Source organism: Gossypium hirsutum, chromosome A04 (genome assembly GCF_007990345.1).
Source record: "Gossypium hirsutum isolate 1008001.06 chromosome A04, Gossypium_hirsutum_v2.1, whole genome shotgun sequence".
Classification (NCBI taxonomy): domain Eukaryota; kingdom Viridiplantae; phylum Streptophyta; class Magnoliopsida; order Malvales; family Malvaceae; genus Gossypium; species Gossypium hirsutum.
This window is the reverse complement of record NC_053427.1, coordinates 4,659,522-4,682,914: the sequence shown is the minus strand read 5'-3', so window position 1 is coordinate 4,682,914 and position 23,393 is coordinate 4,659,522. Positions and strand designations below refer to the sequence as shown.

Below are 23,393 nucleotides of genomic sequence, written 5' to 3'. Positions count from 1 at the left end.
CCCAGACCATGTATATGCACTTCCTTGGAACGGCGCCGTTTGGTTGGTGCGGGATATTTCCCCAGTTAATCCTTAGCTTCTTTCGCGCCTTTGAAATTAGTCCTTACGTTTGGTTTATTTTTTTAAATTTATCCTGTCAATTTAGTCCAAGTTGTATTTTGATACTTTTTCTTTATTTTTGGTTATTTTGTCATTTGAATGTGATGTTTTTTATTATTGTCTTCTTACTTTAAATCTTACTATATATATATATACATATATATGTCTAATATTTAATAATATATATACATGACTATATTATCTATTTTATAATTTATGTATGTATTTATATATATATTTTAAGTATTTATATTTATATGCCTATATTTCTACCATCCGTATCTATATACATACATTCGTACATCTCATGTTTCATATATGTTTATATATACATGTTCTTGTTATTATCTTACAATTTCAAGCATGTGTGTATATGTGAATAAATTTTTATAATATATGTATGTACATATTTTTTTAATTTGTATAAGTATATATATATGCACATTGTTCTATCTTTAAAATTTTCATATTTATGTACATATACACGTTCTTGTAATATACATACTTTTATTATATATTTTTATGTTTTATAATCTACTCATGTATGTGTAAATACTCACATTTTCATATTTTATAACACATATATATTTTATATTTTATAGTTATATACATTTTCTTTGTTTATTTCTTCATTTACATTTTCATTATTTAGAATGAATGTTTTAATATGCTTATAATTGTGTATTATATTAGTTCGTCTCTGTATTTATTTTTACTTAGTAGCCTTTGTTTGTATTATTTTGCTTATATCATCATCATTTCCATTACACCAAATTTTTTATTTAGATTTCAAAAAAGAAATTTTAAAAATAAGTAATATTCGGTGTTTTAGATCTTCGAGAGAATCAAGCCCTAACGTATTGGGTTCCGATTTTCTTCGTTGAACCTAAATAATCGAGATTGTTCTTTTAAAAAATGATAAAAAGCTCGTTATCGAGAATTCAATATGTTGTATCCTAACTCATTGGATGTGACACGTTGTTTTCTCGAGATGATGATTTTTTGAAATACATGTAATATTCAATGTTTAATATTTTGAGAAATTGTGCCCTAACGTATTGGGTTGCGATTTCTTCATTTGATTTAAACAATTGAATATTCTTTTAAACTTTATTACACGAATCTTTTCAAACTTAAGTTTTAAATGATCTCGAGAATAAAAAAGATCGTGTCTTAACTCGCTGGACATGATCCCTTTTTTAATCCAAGATAATTAAACATCTTTTAAATAAGTAAATTTTGACATTCATTCGCATATCGGGAATTCACTGGATATGATGCTTTCTTTCTCGATTAACGTGGAACGTGCCCCTCTTTTCCCAAAATTTTCAACACTTTAATACAAGGATCGTATTTTTAAAATTCTTTTAAATTCTCAATTTTCAACATTAAGACATTAAGTAATCAACTAGGTACCAATTTTGGGCGTATCGAGGGTGCTAATCCTTCCTCGTGCGTAACCGACTCCCGAACCCGTTTTCTAAATTTCGTGGACCAAAACCGTTGTTTTAATAAAATCAAACCGTTTATTATAACAACCATTTTTCGAGGTAATCCAATCACACCTCATAAAAAAAAGATTGGTGGCGACTCCTATTTTTGTTTTCATTTTCCAAAACCCAAGTTGACCCCGTTTTCATCCAAAAAATGGTGTCAACATGTGTTATTTGCATAAAGATGATATTTCAAATACTTTAGTGAATAAAGCTTAAATATGAAATAGTATGAAATCGAAACAATTTGTTATGAAAATGTATTTAAATTATCTGTAAGTGTTTCGTGCTTCTCGGTAATGCCTCGTACTCTATTCCGACGACGGATAAGGGTAGGGGGTGTTACAACATCAATTGCTATTGGAGAGAAACTATTGAGCCAATGTGATTTTGAAAAGGTTAATGAGTCAACCTATAGGAGTTTGGTTGGATGTTTGCTATATCTGACTATGACTAGACCAGACATCATGTTTGTTGTTAGTCTGCTATCAAGATTCATACATTGCTACAATGAAAAACACTTACAAGCTGCCAAAAGAGTTCTCAGATACATCAAAGGTACACTGAGTTTTGGTTTGAAGTTTACGAAAGTTGAAAGCATGAAGTTACTTGGTTATATTGATAGTGACTGGGTTGGATCATTAGATGATATGAAGAGCACCTTAGGGTATGTGTTTACCCTTGGTTCAGTCATTTTTTGTTGGAGTTCGAAGAAGCAAAATGTTGTTGCTTAGTCAACTGTTGAAGCAGAATATGTGGTAGCTACAGGAGCTGCCAACCAAGCCATTTGGCTAAGGAAAATCATGGCTGATTTGAATCAACACCAAAGGGAAGCAACAGAGATCAATTGTGACAACCAATCTGCTGTTGCAATTGCAAAGAATCCAATGTTCCATGGAAGGACAAAACACTTCAAGATTAAGTTTCATTTTGTTAGAGAAATGGAGCAAGCTCGAGAGGTGAGACTGATTCATTGCAGTTCTGAAGATCAAGTTGTTGACATCTTGACAAAGCCCCTTAGCGTGTCAAGATTCAATGAATTAAGAAGGAAAATGAGAATTTGCAGCATGCAAACCAAGGAGGAGTGTTGAAGTTGGTCTGCATGCAACATATGAAGCAGTTAAAGGGCAAAGAAACAGCCCGAGCCATGCATGCAGCTGCTAAAGTTTTTGCTACTATTTTGTTTTGTTAGTTTAGTTGATGTCATGTAATCTAGTTAGTTTTGAACATAGTTGGTGATGTATTTGATGTAATTAGGTAATGTTGAGCTGATGAATCAACTTTGTCAAAGTGTACAAGTTTCATTTATCAAGTTTCAATGAAATTAGTGGTAGTAGGGAATGATTAGGTAATGTTTGTGACATTTTGACCAGCTCATGAACTAGTATATGTAATGACTCAATGCTTTTATTCATTGTTTTTAATGAAATCATTGAATTTCATCAGAAAACTCTCTCTTTTCTTTGTTTTCATTTTTGCTCTTCAAGCCCGATTCTATTTGTTTCATCTGCAAGCATTGAGCCTTGTTGCTCAAGCTTCTGTCAACCTTGGTTGATTTTTGTTTTTAATCCCAACAGACCTTCCTTTCAGTGGTTCATCTATGATTCTCACTATCAATGGCGATGGATACCTTGTGATTGTTAGTGGCAGAACAAGTTATAGAGTGAGTGATGATCCATCTTTAAGCTGAAACGTGAGTGCAACGCTGTTGGATTTTGGGAATTTGGGTATACTATGGCAGAGCTTTGATTACCCTTCAAACACTTTTTTGCCTGGGATGAATCTTGGTTACAGTAATAAAACTGGAAAAGCTTGGTCTTTAACATCTTGGTTAGATGAAGAAAACCCAGTGTGGATTTTGAGTTCAAAATGGATCTTAAAAAATCAAATGGAGTGTTCCTCGTGTAGTGTACTGAAACATTATGTAGTAGTGTTGGTGTTTTGAGACTAAGAAAGTTAAAATGAGACAAATAACCAGCAAGATGAACTGATCTGACTCACTCTTAATTTTCATTTCAAAAGTTACAAAATATATATATCATTTGTTTTTTAAAGAATTCAGCTAATCCAACTAATGTCTTGAAAGACAGGAAAGCTTAACTTCTACACAAACTAATTGTATAAATCAACACCTAAACACGTCAAGTTAATTTATTTTCAACTAAGTATTTTACAAAAAGAACTAAACAAAAAAACTAAATCAAAAACATCAGTTTTCTATTCTAAGAAGTCAGCTAGCACTTCATCTCGTAGTTCACTTCATCGCTGGACAGTTTGCACTTTGATTGTCCGCAGGTATGCTTGCACTTAGACAGTTCGCCAATATGTTTAGACAATCCGCCAATCTTGTCGTGTAAGAACTCTCCGTATGATAGTTCGCATATTAACAGTCCGCCAGCCGTCTCATGCTTGGGTCCGCCATGTGACATATGCTTGAACTGTCCGCCATATGTATTCGCCACTGCATGGTTGGTCATCTTGCAACACTCTCCTTGACCTCCATGCTGTGAACTCCAATGTCATATTACTTCATCTTCCCAATAGGCTTAGTTAGAATATCTGCTAATTGATATGGTGAACTGCAATGAACCAGTGTTACCTCATTTGCTTGTTCCACTTCCTCAAAAAATGATACTTTGAATGTTTATTTTTTTTATGGAATACTGGATTCTTTGCAATTGCAACAGCAGATTGATTGTCACATTTCATATCTGTTGCTTCCTCTTGGTATATGTTCAAGTCATTCAATAACTTTCTTGACCAAATGGCCTGATTGACAGGTACAGCACCTGCAACATATTCTGCTTCAGCTATGGATTACTTTCTGGAGCTCCAGCAAAACATACTTAAGACTAGAGTGAGAACTTAACCTTTTCAAACTTCATAAACTTCACTGCATAGATCAATGTTCCTTTTGGCGGCTTTGTAATGGATTACATTTGTACCGAATCTGGCTGCAATTAAGTAAAGCAAGCATCCAACCAAGCTAGAAAATCTTTATAGACAGTTTGTACCGAATCTTGCCTCACTCATGCTAGAAAATCTTTATAAATTTTCAAATTTTGGAAATGCGATTGTTGACGAGAGAACAGATTTTTGAAATAGGAGCTAATGAGTATCCAAATTGTCTTCTTTTGCAATCCAATACCTCTGATAATTTTTAATACAGTTGATGCCATTGTTTCGCCCATGATTGATTGTTGTGGCATTGAAGAAATAGGTATTTTGTATTCATTTAGTTCAAGATCTTTGGTACCAGTACCACTCCTCAACTTCCACAAGCTTGTTGAGGTTAAGGTTAGCCTCTTTAGTTTCGTTGATAATGGTGACATTAATCATTTGTCTTGAGTTCCGTAATTTCTTTCCTTGAATTATTGAATTTTCTATCTTCCAGCATTTCTCCGATGCTATGCAAAATTTTCAATAATATTGTTCTATGTTGGCCAACAAACATCCATTCTCTTCCATGCTTCTATTGTAATGTTTACACTGTTCCTCCATTTTGCTTCAAATTTAAAACTCCTCCGCTTTTTTCTTGGTTTTCGAGCAGGGAAATGATTTGATAGATTGTGATCAGATTCGATTGCAGGCTGGTCGACGAAAGACTTAGTGGGAAGAGGCGGCTCCAAAGCAGAGAGAGAAGTACCATATCAGCAGTAAGAACCGTTATATGGTTCAAACAATCTCTACAAGCGGACGGAGGTACAGGAGAGAGAAAATTTTCATTTGTGTTTTAAATATAGTTTTTTTTTTTCAGAAATTCTGTAATAACACATGGGTTTGAGTTGGATTAGAAATGAAACCATGTCTGGCATTATTGGCCTATTGATTATTAGACTAATGTTAATGTTTATTAATGTTTGGGTTTCAAAACTGAAACTTGGAGCCATGACTTTATCACCAAATGGATTTATTTGAGACCATTTTGGCTGGGTTTCATTGTTGTTTTCATGAAAACAAAGATTCAACCCCAGTTTTTTAACGCAACCATATAATAATCAGAACCCTTTCATGGCAACTGCCTCGGTCTCTTGAACTTGGAAGAACAACAAAAAAACAATTCTTTTTTAATGGAAAACCAGGAAAAGTCTTCGGTCAATGCTTGGCCTTCCATGGTGTTTTTCTTTAAACATAAAATAGAAAATATATATGGAAGAAAAGACCTGTAATACTAACTGTTAGTGACTGTCCACAATTAGCAAAAAACATGGCAACCCTGAGAAAGTTTCCATGTATTTCCTTGCTTGTTGTTTCATGCTTTTACTTGCAGGTTTACAATGAAACAGTTTCAGCCACTGATACCCTTTTCCAAGGTCAAAACATGACAGCCTCAGGTCTATTAACATCCTCTCTAAATGCTTTTGAATTGGGATTCTTTTCACTAGGCTCAACAAATATGTATTTGGGGATTCGGATGAAGAATGTTCCAACCAAAGATATTGTGTGGATTGCCAATAGAGACCTTCCTTTCAGTGGTTCATCTATGATTCTCACCATCAATGAAGATGGATACCTTGTGATTGTGAATGGCAGAACAAGTTATAGAGTGAGTGATGATCCATTATCAAGCCAAAACATGAGTGCAACGCTGTTGGATTCTGGGAATTTGGTTCTAAGAGATGGGAATATGGATATACTATGGCAGAGCTTTGATTACCCTTCAAACACTTTTTTGCCTGGGATGAAACTTGGTTACAATAATAAAACTGGAAAAGTTTGGTCTCTAACATCTTGGTTGGATGAAGAAGACCCAAACAATGGGGAATTTGAGTTGAAAATGGATCCTAAAAAATCAAATGGAGTGTTCCTCATGAAGGGTACTGAAACATTATGGAGTAGCGGGGCTTGGACAGGTAAAGGTTTCACCTTGATTCCTGAAATGACATTGAACTACATCTTCAACTACACCATGTATAGCGATGAAAATCAAACGTATTTTTCGTATTCGTTGTATAATTCTTCTATCATAACTCGATTCATCATTGACATCGACGGACATATGAGGGAGTTCGTGTGGCTTGAAAGTTCTCAACTGTGGGGATTGTTTTGGTCTCAACCAAGACAATTCTGTGACATTCTAAACTCTTGTGGTCCATTCAGTTGCTGCAACGAGGATACTGGAAGTTGCCAGTGCTTGCCAGGTTTTTATCCATCGGAGAAGCAACAAGGCCAAGATGGTGGATGTATGAGGAGTATGCCCTAACGTGCGGGAATGGAGATAATAAAGATGGATTCTTAATGATGGATGATGTGAGCTATCCTCTAAGTTCGACTCGGCAAATAAATTCACCATATCCTTTCCCTTCGGGGCCTCAAGTGTTGACGAACTATGATGTGAGAACATGTGAAGAAGTTTGCTTGAGTAACTGCAGTTGCAGTGCATATGCATGTAACACAAGTGGCCATTGCTTAATATGGTCTGGTGACATTCTTGATCTTCAACAACTTTCAGCAAACGATCCAAATGGAGGTACAATCTTCATCAAACTTGCAGCTTCCGAAATTGACAATGACAAAGGTAGTTTCTTTTTAAAAACTTTTAACTAAATTGACCATTAAATTGTTTCACATTCTTACTTTCTCGAATTTGAGTTCTAGGAGCCAATTGGTACCTATGGATAATTGCAATTCCTGTTGTTTTATTTGTGCTACTTCCTTCATCTTACATCGTTATTCGGTGGAGGAAGAGTTTTAAAAACAAAGGTACTTTGTTTACTAACAACCTTTGTGAATTGATTCGCAAACTCTTTCTGTATGCGAATGGATGTACTTACATATGCAGACCTCTCTGTCTTTGGAAACAGGGGACAGAGAAGATCCAAGCCAGGATATACTACTCTTTGATATGGAGATGAGCATCACAACGAGTAGCAGTGATTTTTCAGGTTCCGAAAACTCCAGAAAACGGAAGAGGAAGGATTCCCCATTTCCACTGTTTAGCTTTGATAGTGTATCGCTAGCTACTGATAACTTCTCCTCGGAGAATAAGCTGGGAGAAGGGGGATTTGGACCTGTTTATAAGGTATGAAGTCTATCACATTTTAAGATTATTACCAGAAATGGAGTTCAGGTTCGAATGATTTTGATTGCAGGGAAAACTATTAAATGGACAAGAAATAGCAGTGAAAAGGCTTTCAAAAAGGTCCGGGCAAGGGCTCGAAGAGTTAAAAAATGAGACGATGCTTATAGCAAAGCTTCAACATAGGAACCTTGTTAGACTATTGGGTTGCTGTTTAGAACAAGGAGAAAAGATATTGATCTATGAGTTCATGCCTAACAAAAGCCTGGATTCATTTCTTTTTGGTTTGCGGTTTCTGAATCCTTAAAAGCTTCCTTTTTTTCTTTCCAAGATTTGCTTTTTGTAAGCAACATTTTTGTAAATTTGTCTCAGGTTCAGACAATCAAGGATTACTAGACTGGGGAACACGAGTTCGAATAATCGAGGGGATTGCGCAAGGTCTGTTGTATCTTCACCAATATTCAAGATTAAGGATCATACATCGAGATCTTAAGGCAAGCAATATCCTTTTAGACGGTGAAATGAACCCGAAAATATCAGACTTCGGGTTGGCAAGAATGTTTGGTTACAAGCAAATACTAATAGGATTGTAGGAACTTAGTAAGTGAAAGTTGAAATCTCCATGACTTACAATATTATCTGCTAGTTTAAGTCTCTTTCACTAAGAATCTAATCAACTTTTGTATGAAATGATGAAAATATAGTGGCTATATGTCACCTGAGTATGCCATGGAAGGCCTTTTCTCCATTAAATCAGACGTGTTCAGCTTCGGTGTGCTGCTGTTGGAGATAGTGAGTGGCAAGAAGAGCACTGGCTTTACCATAGCAGCTTTCTTAATCTAATTGGACATGTGACTTACAAGCTTTCTCCATTAAACCGGAACTCGATACTCTCATTTGAGTCTGAGTAACTTGTTTTTTTTTTTTTTTCATTTATCTCGAGTTTCACATTCAAACTCTTGGTTTTATTTCAGGCATGGGAATTGTGGAAAGGAGATAGAGTTTTGAGTTGATGGATCCTAAATTGGAAGACCAAGTTTCATATCCTATGGTGTACAGATACATCAATGTGCTCTTCTTTGTGTTCAAGAAATGGCTGCTGATAGACTGACAATGTCGGAAGTTGTTTCCATGCTTACCAATGAGCTCACAGTTCTAAATTCTCCCAAAAAGCCTGCCTTCTCTAATGCAAGGAGTACGATAAATAGTTCAAATCAGCCTGAAAAATTTTCAGTGAATGATGTCACAGTTTCTTTGATGGAACCTCGATAGTTATTTTCGATTATAGCTCATGTAACCCTGACATTGAGAAATTTTTGAAAGTCCTACTTAAAAAGCTTAAGTAAAATGGGTGCGGTTCAAATGCTTGGTTCTAGTCTTGTCCATTAGAAGCCCTCTTTGCTATGAATGTACTTGTGTTACTAATTAATATTATTGTGTATGTTTTAAATATGGAAGAATAACAAAAAGAAAATCCTTTTTAGTGGAAAACTATGAAAAGTCTTTGGTAAAAGCTTGGCGTTCCATGGTGTTTTTCATTTACATAAAATAAAAAAACTCATGGAAGAAAATACCTGTAATACTAACTGTTAATGGTTAACTACAATTGTTGAAAAAATATGGAAACCATGAGAAAATTACCATGCATTTTCTTGCTTGTTTTTTCATGCTTTTACTTGCAGGTTTACAATATAAGAGTTTCAGCCATTGATACCCTTTTCCAAGGTCAAAATATGAAGGCCTCAGGTCAGTTAACATCTTCTTGAAATGCCTTTGAACTTGGGTTGTTTTCACTAGGATGAACAAATCTATATTGTGTAAGTTGCCACTGGAGACCTTCGTTTCAGTGGTTCGTCTATGATTCTCACCATCAGTGGCGTTGAATACCTTGTGATTGTCAGTGGCAGAACAACTTATAGAGTGAGTGATGATCCATCATTAAGCTGAAACGTGAGTGCAACGCTGTTGGATTTTGGGAATTTGGGTATACTATGGCAGAGCTCTGATTACCCTCAAACACTTTTTTGCCTGGGATGAATCTTGGTTACGGTAATAAAACTGGAAAAGTTTGGCCTTTAACATCTTGGTTAGATGAAGAAAAACCCAAACAATGGGGATTTTGAATTCAAAATGGATCCTAAAATGAAACATTATGGAGTAGTGGGGCTTGGACTGGTGAAGGTTTCACTTTGATTCCTGAAATTTGATTGAACTGCATCTTCAACTACACCATGTATAGCAATGAAAACGAAATTTCGTATTCATTGTATGATGATTCTATTATAACTCAATTCATCATCGACATCTTCGGACATACGAGGGAGTTTATATGGCTTGAAAGTTCTCAACAGTGGTGATTGATTCGGTCTCTACCAAGACAATTTTGTGACATCTTAAACTCATGTGGTTCATTCAGCAGCTTCAGTCAGGATATCGCCAGTTGCTGGTGCTTGCCAGGTTTTTATCCGCCAGAGAAGCAACAAGGCCAGGATGGTGGATGTATGAGCAGTGTGCCCCTAACACGTGGGAATGGAGATAATCAAGACAGACTCTCAAGGATGAATGATGCGAGTTATCCTCTTAAGTTCGACTCAGCAAATCAATTCATCATATCCCTTCCCTTAGGTGCCTCAAGTTTCGATGAACTTCAATGCGAGAGCATGCAAAAAGTTTGCTTGGGTAACTGTAGTTGCTGCGCATACGCATATAACACAAAGTGGCCATTGCTTAAGATGGTATGGTGACATTCTTGATCTTCAACAACTTTCAGGAGTTACAATCTTAATGAACTAGCAGCTTCCGAATTTGACAATACATGATCTCATGCACTTTTAAAGTTCAAAGTGAAAGAAAATTCAGTTTGACTGTGGAAAATACAGTAGATTATCGGTTATATTTTAAGAAATATGCTCCCTCTTTTTTTTTTTAATATTTAAGTATACGGTTTTTTTAGGGTAAATTTAATAGTCACTTTTGTTTGTATCAGGTTACATTTTAGTCACTTATGTTTGAAATGTTATGTTTTAGTCACTTACATTCACTGAGTGTTAATTGCCGTTAACGGTGTAACTCTAAGCTGATCTGGCACGTTAAATCATCATTTCAAACGAAAATTTTAGGTTAAATTATACAATTGATTCCTATATTTTTTTTCGTTTTGAGCAATTTAATTTTTTTTCTTTTATGTTCTTTGAATTTTCTTTTTTTTATTTATTTTTTTCTCCTTCTCTGTTTCTTTAATGTAATTTTTCTATGTTTTCTATTTGTTTAAATAAAACTTTCTATTGTGAAAAATATGAGAAGAGAGAAATAAAGTAGAAAAAGAAAAGAAATTAAATTGTTCAAAAAAAAGTATAGACACCAGTTTTAACAAATGGAAAATATAGAAAAAAATACATTAAAAGAGATGGAGAAGGATAGAAAATAAAGGGAGAAGTAGAAGAGAATGAAAAATAAAGAAAAAAAGAAAATTAAAAAAACATAAAAGAAAAAATTAAATTGCTCAAAACGAAAATAATATGAAGACCATTTGTATAATTTAACTTAAATTTGTTGTTTGAAATGATGTTTTAATGTGCCATGTCAGCTTGCCGTTACACCGTTAACGATAATTAATGGCCCAATGACTAAAATATTACAACACGTTAATATAAGTGACTAAAATGTAATATTTCAAACATGAATGATTAAAATATAACTCAAGGTAAACAAAAGTGACTAGTTTGTTAGTTTACCCTTTTTTTTACGTGTTTTCAACTGAAAATTGACAACTTCTTTTTTTGTTAGATAATTAAATCTTAGTATTTTTGTCCTTTGAGTCCTTGGTTCGGTTTTTCCCCACTCACATTTGTATTTTTATTTCATGTTATTTTAAGTTTTTTATATTTTATATTAATACTTTTAACATATTACCTTTTTTATTATATGGTTAAATAATTGTGGTTTCATCCTTAAGTCTCGAGAATGACTTCTCTTATAAGCATTTTAATATGCTGTATTTTTTATTTCAAGTTTTTTAATTTTTATTAACAACTCTTTTATTTATAAAATCAAATAATAAATATATAATTATTTTTAAAAACATCAACTAATTCTTTAGATATATTTTTCTTTATATATAATATTTATATGTTAAATATTTATTTTCTCCACCTATATTATGGGTATAGTGGTTTCTAATATTATAAAATCAAATAATTATTTTAAATACGTAAAATATTTCAAATACCATTATGTTATATGTGAAATATTTCAAATGCACATACAAAAATATATAATATATCAATTTACTACACTCATGATATGGATTGAAAAATAAATATTACACATGTAAAAATTATATTTACTAAAATAATGATATTTGTAATAATTATTTGATTTTATAAATAAAAATGTATTAATTAAAAAGATGAATTAAGAATAAAAAGAAACTTTAAAACAATATATTTATTAATTATAAAAATTAATTAAAAAAGAAGAAGAAGCTTGAAACAAGATGAAATAAAAAATATAAATGTAAGTAAGAGAGGAATCAAAACCGGATTTAAGGATAAAAGCACTAACATTTAATCATCTAACTAAAGGAATTGAGTTGTTAATTTTTAGTGAAAACGTGTCAGGATGCGTTTTCAGCTGATATGGCAAAAAGAGCCCCATGTTAGACGCGTTTTTACTTTCTCATAAAAAATAGCATATCCCGGTAAATATAAAAAGACGGCATACTTAAATATTAGAAAAGAAAGCATATTTCTTTAATATAACCGAAGATTATCTCAATCGTTTTGGGGGGTGGCCGGGGGATTTGCCAATGATAGACAGGGGAAATTTTAGAGGGTTGAAATTAATTTGTAATTTTATAATAGTAAAAATGTAATTTATTATTTAATAGTTTGTAGCTTTATAATCTTTAAAGGGTTAAATTAAATTTTTATTATTTTTAGGGGTTAAAATATAATTTACCTTTATTAATTTAAAATTTTAAAAATTTTATAGGGCCTAAATGGAAAATTTTCCATTTTAGGGAAAAGTCTTTGGTCAAGCTTGGCGTGCACAATGGTGTTCTTTTACTTAAAATCAGAAATCCATATGGAAAAGGATGACCTGCAACAATAACTATTAATGGTTGACTTCAATATTAGCAAAAAGAACATGGCAACCATGAGAAAATTTCCATGCATTTCCTTGCTTGTTTTTTCATGCTTTTACTTGCAGGTTTACAATGGAACAGTTTCGGCCACTGATACCCTTTTCCAAGGTCAAAACATGACGGCCTCAGGTCAGTTAACATCTTCTTTAAATACCTTTGAATTAGGGTTCTTTTCACTAGGATCAACAAATGTATATTAGTGGTTCGGATGAAAAATGTTCCAACCAAGGATATCGTGTGGGTTGCCAATAGAGACCTTCCTTTCACTGGTTCATCCATGATCCTCACCATCAATGGCGATGGATACCTTATGATTGTGAATGACAGAACAACTTATAGAGTGAGTGATGATCCATCATCAAGCCAAAACGTGAGCGCAACGCTGTTCAATTCTGGGAATTTGGTTTTAAGAAATGGGAACCTTGATATACTATGGCAGAGCTTTGATTCCCCTTTAAACATGTTTTTGCCTGGGATGAAGCTTGGTTACAATAATAAAACTGGAAAAGTTTGGTCTTTAACATCTTGGTTAGATGAAGAGGACCCAAATAAAGGGGATTTTGAGTTGAAAATGGATCCTAAAAATTCAAATGCAGTGTTACTCATGAGGGGTAGTCAAACGTTATGGAGTAGTGGGCCTTGGAATGGGCATATTTTTGTTTTGATGCCTGAAATGAGATTGAACTACATCTTCAACTACAGCTTGTATACTGACGAAAACGAAACGTATTTTTGGTATTCATTGTATAATCCCGAAACTATAACTAGATTTATCCTCGACATCGACGGACGTCTAAAAGAATCTTCGTGGCTTGGAAGTTCTCAAGAATGGGCTTTGTTTTGGGCTCAACCAAGACAATTTTGTGAGGCTTTAAACTCTTGTGGTCTATTCAGCAGCTGCAGTGAGGATACCCGCAGTTGCAGTTGCTTGCGAGGTTTTTATCCATCCGGAAAGCAACAAGGCCAGGATGGTGGATGTATGAGGAGAGTGGCCCTAACATGTGGGAATGGAGATAATAGAGACATGTTCTTCAGGATGAATGATGTGAGATATCCTGTAAGCTCAACTCAGCAAATCAATTCATCATATAATTTCCCATCAGGCCCTCAAGTTTCAAACTCCGACCCAAAAGCATGCAGAGAAGCTTGCTTGAGTAACTGCACTTGCAGTGCATATGCATATAACACAAGTGGCAATTGCTTAAGATGGTATGGAGACATTCTTGGTCTTGAACAACTGTCAGCAAAGGATCCAAATGGACGTACAATCTTCATCAAACTTGCAGCTTCTGAATTTGACAATGGAAGAGGTACTTGTAAAAAACCTTTTAACTAAATTGACCATTAAATTGTTTCACATACTTACTTCCTCAAATTCGAGTTCTAGGAGCCAATTGGTACCTATGGATAATTGCAATTCCTATTGTTTATTGGTGGTTCTTCCTGCATCTTACATTGTTATTCGGTGGAAGAAGAGTTTTATAAACAAAGGTACTTTGTTTCTTATCGGCCTTTGTGAATTGATTTGCAACTCGTAGCGAATGGATGTACTTACATATGCAGACCTCTCTGTCTATGGAAACAGGGGACAGAGAAGATCCAAGTCAGGATATACTACTCTTTGATATGGAGATGAGCATCACAACTAGTAGCAGTGAATTTCCAGGTTCCGAAAACTCTGGAAAACGGAGGAAGGACCGTGCATTTCCGTTGTTTAGCTTTGCTAGTGTATCGACAGCTACCGAAAACTTCTCATTGGAGAATAAGCTAGGAGAGGGGGGATTTGGACCTGTTTATAAGGTATGTAGTCTATCATATTTTAAGACTATTACCAGAAAAGGAGTTCAGGTTTTGAATGATTTCGCTTGCAGGGAAAACTATTAAATGGAAAAGAAATAGCAGTGAAAAGGCTTTCGAAAAGGTCCGGACAAGGGCTAGAAGAGTTGAAAAACGAGACGATGCTTATAGCAAAGCTTCAACATAGGAACCTTGTTAGACTATTAGGTTGCTGTTTAGAACAAGGAGAAAAGATATTGATCTATGAGTTCATGCCTAACAAAAGCTTGGATTTTTTTCTTTTCGGTTTGTGATTTTATAAATCCTTAAAACTTCCTTTTTGGCCAAGATTTTACTTTGGTATGCTACATTTTTGTTTTTTTTTTGCAAAATTGTAACAGGTTCAAACATTGAAGGATTACTAGACTGGGGAACAAGAGTTCAAATAATCGAGGGGATTGCGCAAGGGCTTCTGTATCTTCACCAATATTCAAGATTACGAATCATACATCGAGATCTCAAGGCAAGCAATATCCTGTTAGACAGTGAAATGAACCCGAAAATATCGGATTTCGGGTTGGCAAGAATGTTTGGTGGTGACAAGTTACAAGCAAATACCAATAGGATTGTAGGAACATAGTAAGCGAACTTCAAACCTCCAGAAACTTACAATACTGTCTGGCATCTGCTATTTTTATGTCTCTTTCACTTAAGAATCTAATTGCCTTTGTGTTAAAATGATGAACATACAGTGGCTATATGTCGCCTGAATATGCCATGGAGGGTCTTTTCTCCATTAAATCTGATGTGTTCAGCTTCGGTGTGCTGCTGTTGGAGATAATAAGTGGCAAGAAGAACACTGGCTTTTACCACTGCAGTTCTCTTAATCTAATTGGACATGTGAGTCACAAACTTTCTCCATTAAACCCGAACTTGATACTCTCATTTGAATCCGAGAAACTTGGTTTTTTTTTTTTTTCCCATTTACCTCCAGTTTTACATTCAATCATGTTGGCTTCACTTCAGGCATGGGAACTGTGGAAAGGAGATAGAGTTGTTGAGTTGATGGATCCTAAATTGAAAGACCAGGTTCCATGTCCTACGCAGCAGAGATACGTTAATGTGGCTCTTCTTTGTGTTCAAGAAATGGCAGCCGACAGACCGACAATGTCGGAAGTTGTTGCGATGCTTACCAATGAGCTCACGGTTCTAAATTCTCCCAAAAAGCCTGCTTTCTCTAATGCTAGGAATATGACAAATAGTTCAAATAAGCCTGCAAATTTTTCAGTGAATAACGTCACAGTTTCTTTGATGGAACCTCGATAGTTATTTTCGATTATAGCTCATGTAACACCTAACATCCCACGATTGAGTCTTAACTTAATTGATATAAGCATTGTTACTAGTGTAGAAAAACATATGTTCGAATGCATTAAAAGTAGTTTTAGGCATTGTATTAAAAAGAGCAGTTGTGATTAAATGAAATTATTTAAAGAAAAAAAAAACCAACATCCAGAAATTTTGAAAATCTGCTATCATATATAGGTAGAGACTTAAGTAAATTGGGTGCGGTTCAAATGCTTAGTTCAAAGCCTTTGTCCATTAGGAGCCCTCTTTGCTATGAAAGTACATGTGTTAATTAGATACTACACATTATAGTATATATTTTAATATTAATATATTCATAGAAATAAAAAAATATATTTTAATAAAATAAAAAATATTTTTTTGAAAAAAATTTGAACAAGCTAAAAGAATTCTATATTTATTTCAAAAAGGTAAAAATGCTATCAATTCAAAAATTAAAAGATTATGTCGATTGAGTCTTAGCTCAATTAACATGAATATTATTGCCAATAAAATAGGATGTGAATTCGAGTGCACTAACGGCATTATTCTTCTATTTATAGGTTTGAGAGGGATTATGAGTAGTTCTAGACATTGTATCAAAAGTTCGAATCTTGGAGACAATATTGTTCAAAGGGGCAGCCACGAACTTCGGATATGGATAGGAAAACGTATATACATAACATCAAACAATAATTAATTATAAGAGTTGGGATTATTAATAATGTAATTTGATACATTGACGGTTGAGGTTGAAATTTTTTTCACATATTTTATTATTTATTTTTAATTTTTTAAATATAATTTAAAAACACATAATAAAATCTTAACCCTTTTAAAATCCTCATATTAAAATGTACTCTTAGAGCTTAGTATTATATTACTAATATTTTAAAATCTATTTTAACTCTTTTAAAATTTAATAAATTTTTGTACTCTCTTCATAAAATGGTATGTTTGGATTGGTTATATAAAACCCTATTTTATATGCTATTTTTTTTATTATCAAAACATTCAATCATATAATAAATTTGATCGAAATAATATAAAAAGAATTAAAAAATAAAATATACAAAATCATGGTATGAAAATACATCTTATTAATTTTCATAGTTAATGAAATGAAGGAATCACCTTAAAAATTATTTATTATTTATTAATAATTAAGAGAGAAAATTGAAATACTTGAGATCGAACCCAAATTTTTATGCTTACAACATAATTAAAAAATAATAATTTTTAGATACATAATTGAATTAAAGAAAATAATATATTGGAAGAAACTTTCATTTATTCATAGTTATGTTTAAATTGGAAAACTTATTAAAATTTAAGAAAAACAAATATAATAAAATAAATGAAAATCTTTTTATTTTGCTATAATCACTTATTAAATAAGATAGACAACTTATAAAATGACTTAATCTGAGGGCTTCCAACCCATAATACTTTGAGAAATAAAAACACCCGAAAATAAGATAACAAAGTTACCTAATATTAGTGACTTAGGCGCAAATCAAAATCCATGATTACACAAGTGTCCATGGAGGTTAATTGATTAAACGGGCTCATTGACCCATTGAACTTACCGATTCATGGAACATATGGAGCAGCCCATCTACTTGAATCTGGTGGTCTAATGAACATTAGGAAAACTAAGTTGCCATGGTAATATGAAAACTAATCTTAGAATATTTATAATATTAATAGATTTGATTTTGGAATCTTAGAGGATTGTGTAAATACCTTAAGAATCTCAATTTGTAGATTGGCTTTGATCTTGGCCGTGATGTAAATTAAACTGTACTGTTGGATCTAGGGAGCTCATTATAAATAGAGACATTCTCCCTAATTTGTAATCATCTCATCAACCCTATTGTACTCACTCATAGTAATTGAATAATATTGAGAGAATTCACTCAAACACCTTGTGAGTGTTGCTTTATTGTGGCTTTTTTGTTCTTTCATTGATTCTTTGTCTCTGAGTTGTTTTGGAGAATTTTTATTGTGAATTCTCACTTTGTAAGAGTAAGGCTGACTTAGGCGAATTTGAACCCAAGAAATCACTTAAAGCCACAGGAATTAGGAGACTAAAGTTCTAGCTCGTGACAATTGGTATCCCAAGCTAAGGTTCGAAGGTGCCGGTCGAGATGATAAAATGAGTAGACAATCAGATTGAGTCAATGAAGACTAGTGGGAAGGTTAGAAAGCTAGCCAATTGAGGGATATGCTATTAGCTTTGGAAGGTCAAGTGGTCAATCTTGAGGAATTCATGAGGGATGTGAGAGAGACACACCGTAACACCTCATACCTGACTTGGTCTCAGGTCCAAGTTACCGATGCTACATCTAATAAATTCAAAACATCTTGTAACATATAATCATATAAATACATAAATAAATACCATTCAAGTACATAATGTATTACACAATCATTTTTGGGTCTTACACAAGCTTACAAAGCTCTTTTGTTAACCTAAGCTTGAATTAAGACCAAACTGTAATTTTTTGAAAATTCAGGGCTGACGTCGCGACTTCACAATCTCCACGTCGTGACGTCTCCAACTCAGTAAGCCACATCACGAATTTGATCACACCAACGTCACGACGTCACTCGTTGTCGGCACTACATTGCAGCGTTGGATGTTTGTGTCATGATGAAGTCTCTGTTTTTGGTAAAAATACCATTTTGGTTCCATTTCAATATATGTAATGCTATTTTATTTATACCATCTTATACTATTGAAACCAAGTCAAATTCATACCATTTCATGTTAACAATTACCTAACCAATTCCAACTAAATCCAACTCAAACATGATCTCAATCTATTCAAAACCAATTCATGACATTACATGTATTCAAATACCAAAATTTACCTTTGTCAAACATATTAAACATGTCATTCGACATTCAGTACATACAATTTTCCACATTATAACAACAATAGCTTATAAGCCTTTAGCATGGACATTGACAAGTAAGTATAAATACATATTACAAGTATAAATTCCAAATATATATCCATCTCAATATTCATTAACAAGCTACTTTCTACCTCAATCTATTCATTCCACATGCCAAACATATGATTATAGATCATCACTTAATCTAGCATAAAATATAACAATACCATACATGTACCCCAAAAACAAACATTATACAAAATGAGATGTCATACTAGCCAAGTTGTAACACTTTTAAATACTAAGGTACACCCAAGACACTTATATACATGCAACAACTCTAGATTCAAATGATCGCTTAACTACCAATTAGGTGATGGTGTGAGCTTTTAGAGGATCGGCTTAACAAGTTCCATAAGGCGACTATCTACAAAGGAAAGTAAACAACGAAGGTAAGCATATAGGATGCTTAGTGGACCCGTCGCCAATTATAATGGTAGTTTAAGTACATTTCAACACTTACGAGCTTGTTTTATAAATATCTTATATTTAATTATTACATTTTAGCTTTAGTAGCTTAGGTAAATATTTTATATTTAATTATTACATTTTAGCTTTAGTAGCTTAGGTTAGATTATTAGCAAAATAAGCATTTTTACGCAATAATTTATATTAGTTGACCTATTAGGCAATACAGGCCTTAGGCAATGCTAATCAGTCTATTTGAATGTGTAGGATGGCATTTCTAAGCTGAAAAGCTTAAGAAACATACCAAGTTCTGAACACAAATGTGAAACCAGAACTCCAAGCTTAAGAATCGGTGTGTGTCGGACACACTTCCTTATGTCGATATGACTGTGTTGAATATAGCTTCCCATGTTGCAACACACCCTATGTAGATGTAGCCTGACTGTGTTGCAACATAGCCTGAATATAGGGGCAAGCAGTGATGATGTTAGTAGTCGTATCTTGACAGATTTCTCATATTTTATGTATTACTAGCACCAAGTATAAAAGGTATTTAGGCATAATGACACCAAAATTAGCCTATACAAAGAGGTTCTGTAACCTTAATGGACATCAAATTTTTAGACCTACCACATAGTTTTCTTTGTATTTTCTTTAGTATTTATTTTCTGTAGTCGGAAATCTATTTCGACGTGAGACAATTGTAGCAGAGATTGTCCAGAACTGCGCTTCAATATATTATGAGCATTCTCTTACTCTTTTATTTATTTTATTTATATTTCATTTATCTGACAATTAACGTTTGTATGAGTATAACATAAATTTGTGCTTTTTTCTATCTTGCATGATTCAGTTATGGTTCTGATTATTAATTGAGAATAAGAGTTATTATAGAATTAGTTGGTATAATTATGTGTGCTAAACTCTAGGATTGACGACCCTGGAAAGTAATGCGGTTAAACAAGGTTGGGAGATAAGTTTCCAGTTAATCATAATTTATCTCGGTAAGAAAGCAAGGTCGGAGATAATGATATTTGTGTTAGTTAATTAATAGAGGCAGGAGGTAATATTGATTAATTAATAGCAAATTCACTAAAATCCTAAAGTTTCTGAAATTAGTTAATCTTCTGCATGTTAATTAGAATTTATGATAATAGGTTAGAGGCTTGCATTGTTGAACTAGAATAGGAATTCATTAGGTTAATTTAGGTTTAGTAATTTAATTAGTTTAATCACTACTTAATTTGGATCACATACTAACTTGTAAATCGATTGATTAGTAATTATTATTTGTATTAATTTAATAATAAGATTCTCCAATCTGTAATCCTTGGGTACGATCCTCGGAATACTTCCCTATGTTTCGTTGTAACACTTACTATATTACAATTTGACCCGTATACTTATGGATACTGCTTACTTAATTTATTATTTTTGGTGTGGTATTTTCTAGTTAAAACGTTCATACGTTTAGCGGCGGTCACTTAGTAAGTTGTATGTATTATAAAGCTTACCTTATTGTTACTAAACATTTAAGTTACCTTAACTTGACATAAGTTTGGCTAGACATTGAAATAAAAACCCAACAAGTGAACATTGTAATCAATATATTTAATACTACAAGCACTTAACATGCCATTCATGTACTTTTATGTAACTTATCTCAAATGCATATTCAATCAACAACCATAAGATATTAATAGGTATACATAATTCAATAATCATTGGTGCTATTATGATCATGAAAATTGTACCTTCAATTCAATCCATTCAGTGACTTTCCAATTTGGGTACAAGTTCATTTAATCACATTTCAAATTCCAATTCCATTTAAACTATTTTGCCCGATAAGCCCTAGTAAACAAACTTGGATACATAGTAATACACCATACTAGTGATCATTTGAGTTGTGTACATTATATACATATGGTTACCTATCTTGGCTAAACCAAAATCATGACATATTAGGTTATTCATATGAGCTATACAAATGTTACATAATGCCTGAGAATCGGCAACGAATGTTGGATGTCGTTAATATTTGAAATAAATCCCGTACAAGCATGCACAAAACCTATTAGCATGCCAATCGTACCATAAGCTTTTTCTAAGTTCACACGGGCTTCTTTTACACATTATTATACATTTCATTCAGTCCAATTCTAGCCTTTCTTACCAATTGCAACCAATAATCCATAGTCAAACATACATAAATAAAATCAAACCATAACCGGTAAAATAATAAATTCTATATGAACTGACTGTTCAAAACACGAACAAGTGATCCTTAGGGATAATCAACAATTCAGCTAAAATTATTACTGTTTGATTAATTATATTGGATGATTGCCTCATGGTTTGTGCATGAAAACAAATGAATAAGTAAATATATGTTCCTTAATAACCTAACTTTAACTAACATAAGTTGCATTATAAGAATGAATTATAATGCGAGAAGATAACTTTTCTTATTAGTATGTAATCTAAATTGTCCATAGTCCCAAATCAAATTGAGCAATTGATTCAAATAAGTAAAGGATCATTATGTCGTCTATAAGTCTAGTTAGGGGATAGTTTGTCTTGGCTATCGAAGTAGTTCATCCCAAAAATAGAGACAGGATATTGTTTAATGACAATACATCGGACTTGACCCTGTTGGAAAAATTGTATATTATGGACTTTCAGGCAATTCTCATAGTTAAGTTAGAGAGTTGAATTATAAATTATGATCTTATATTTTACTCCATGAGACCTTTACAACGGTATTACATATACTCAAAATAGTTGAGTGGTGAATGAGAAATTGATACTCAAAGTAAGCTACTTGGAAATATTTGTTAAGGAAAAGTAAAGCTTTGATCCCACATTGGTTAAATACCAAGTGTGAGATGTGTATATATACGAGTAAAATTTTATATTTTATTATAAACATAAACTTAAGAGTAAATAAAATATCCATTGATAAATAAATAACTATACTTGTTTAGTTTTGTCAAATTTCTTAGTTTTGTTATTTTATTTTATAAGAATAAAAGTAACAATTTACATTGAATTATGACATTGTATCGGGATTAACATAAAGTTTGTAAATTTCCTTACCTTGGCATAATTATAACAAGGCTTAAATTCAAAGCAGCATTCTAAACCTCGTCTCCCGTCCAGTTCCTTTCACTTAGACCCGTTGGCCCTTCTTGCCCTAGCACTTCATCTGGAAGCCATTAATAAATTTTCTCAAAGCAGTTTTAAGCTTTCCAGGCAATACTTTTCCACCTTCTTGATCTCATCTGCCAAGTTATAACTAATCTTCGGACCCCATTCCCTGAAATAGTTGAGCATGGCGGCTCAACAATGGTCGTGAAACCCAAATACTCCGCTGCAACTATGAAAACTGAGGCCTGTATCCCATCACAATCTACTCTTGGCAGTGTCCATTTCTAATTCCTATCTCTCCACTTCCTTGCAAGACTAGTCCAGGTTTTGAATACATGGCATGGCCATGCAAGATGAATAGGTACAAGGTTTATCCCACCTTGGAACTCTAGCTCTGGATGCATTCACCATGAACTCCACTGTGTTCGGAGAAATACATACTATGTAATTCCATTAAAGTTGCTGACCCTTAAAGTCACATGCTCCCCAGTCACCAACATGTCACCTATCTTCCTAATGAAATGTTGATGAATTCTACTTAGCTTTGCCGCTCCATTGAAGGGGTAAAACCCATATCGCTATGTCTGATAGGTTGCACCCAACATAGGTTTACATGCAAATAACTGGGAGTTTTGCAATCTCCTTCTTTCTCTTTCCTTGGTTGCTTCGTCTATGGAAGATCTAGCCAATAGTTACCACATTTGCACCGCTTGGGGAAGGTTTGAACCCGTACCTTATAGGAACTGGCTTGGATCTTCTCCCTTCATGTACAGTAGTGCCCATTACAAAGAACCAACTGACAGACGATGGAGGTAAGCTTCATTAGGGTGGAAATAAATCCAAGGAGAGAAGCTTGGAACAGTGTCTCGATTGGCGTAGGTTAGGCATGTAAGATAAATTAGCTTTGACATTTTTCAAACATGGTAGAGGAGGAATTTTGGGCGACAAATGTTCCTACACGAACCTCCATATATTGGTTCTCTATTGGGCC

At 33.5% G+C, this 23,393-nt stretch overlaps 2 protein-coding genes and 1 pseudogene across 2 annotated transcripts; all 3 read left to right on the top strand.

Moving 5' to 3' along the window:
* Positions 1 to 5,055: 5,055 nt before the first annotated feature.
* Positions 5,056 to 8,535, top strand: LOC121227876 (G-type lectin S-receptor-like serine/threonine-protein kinase B120; annotated as a pseudogene).
* Positions 8,536 to 8,703: 168 nt separating this feature from the next.
* LOC121228022 (G-type lectin S-receptor-like serine/threonine-protein kinase At2g19130) lies at positions 8,704 to 14,093 on the top strand. The gene is made up of 5 exons (XM_041111129.1): positions 8,704 to 8,859; positions 9,294 to 9,357; positions 10,031 to 10,110; positions 12,823 to 12,886; positions 12,958 to 14,093. Exons 1-5 carry the CDS (start codon positions 8,704 to 8,706, stop codon positions 14,091 to 14,093), a joined length of 1,500 nt encoding a protein of 499 aa, XP_040967063.1.
* On the top strand, positions 13,926 to 15,998 carry LOC121227875 (G-type lectin S-receptor-like serine/threonine-protein kinase At4g03230). The gene is made up of 7 exons (XM_041110781.1): positions 13,926 to 14,067; positions 14,145 to 14,248; positions 14,343 to 14,557; positions 14,629 to 14,839; positions 14,935 to 15,172; positions 15,286 to 15,433; positions 15,560 to 15,998. The coding sequence occupies exons 2-7, from the start codon at positions 14,161 to 14,163 to the stop codon at positions 15,857 to 15,859; spliced, it is 1,200 nt and encodes a 399-aa protein (XP_040966715.1). The 5' UTR covers positions 13,926 to 14,067; positions 14,145 to 14,160; the 3' UTR covers positions 15,860 to 15,998.
* Positions 15,999 to 23,393: the final 7,395 nt, after the last annotated feature.

Coding starts and splice junctions, on each gene's coding strand:
- LOC121227875 (XM_041110781.1), top strand. CDS start 14,161: ATGGATAATTGCAATTCCTATTGTTTATTGGTGGTTCTTCCTGCATCT. Junction 15,173..15,285: donor AATAGGATTGTAGGAACATA/GTAAGCGAACTT, acceptor ATGAACATACAG/TGGCTATATGTCGCCTGAAT. Junction 15,434..15,559: donor CTCTTAATCTAATTGGACAT/GTGAGTCACAAA, acceptor GCTTCACTTCAG/GCATGGGAACTGTGGAAAGG.
- LOC121228022 (XM_041111129.1), top strand. CDS start 8,704: ATGGCTGCTGATAGACTGACAATGTCGGAAGTTGTTTCCATGCTTACC. Junction 8,860..9,293: donor TTTCAGTGAATGATGTCACA/GTTTCTTTGATG, acceptor TTTTACTTGCAG/GTTTACAATATAAGAGTTTC. Junction 12,887..12,957: donor TCAAAACATGACGGCCTCAG/GTCAGTTAACAT, acceptor AATGTATATTAG/TGGTTCGGATGAAAAATGTT.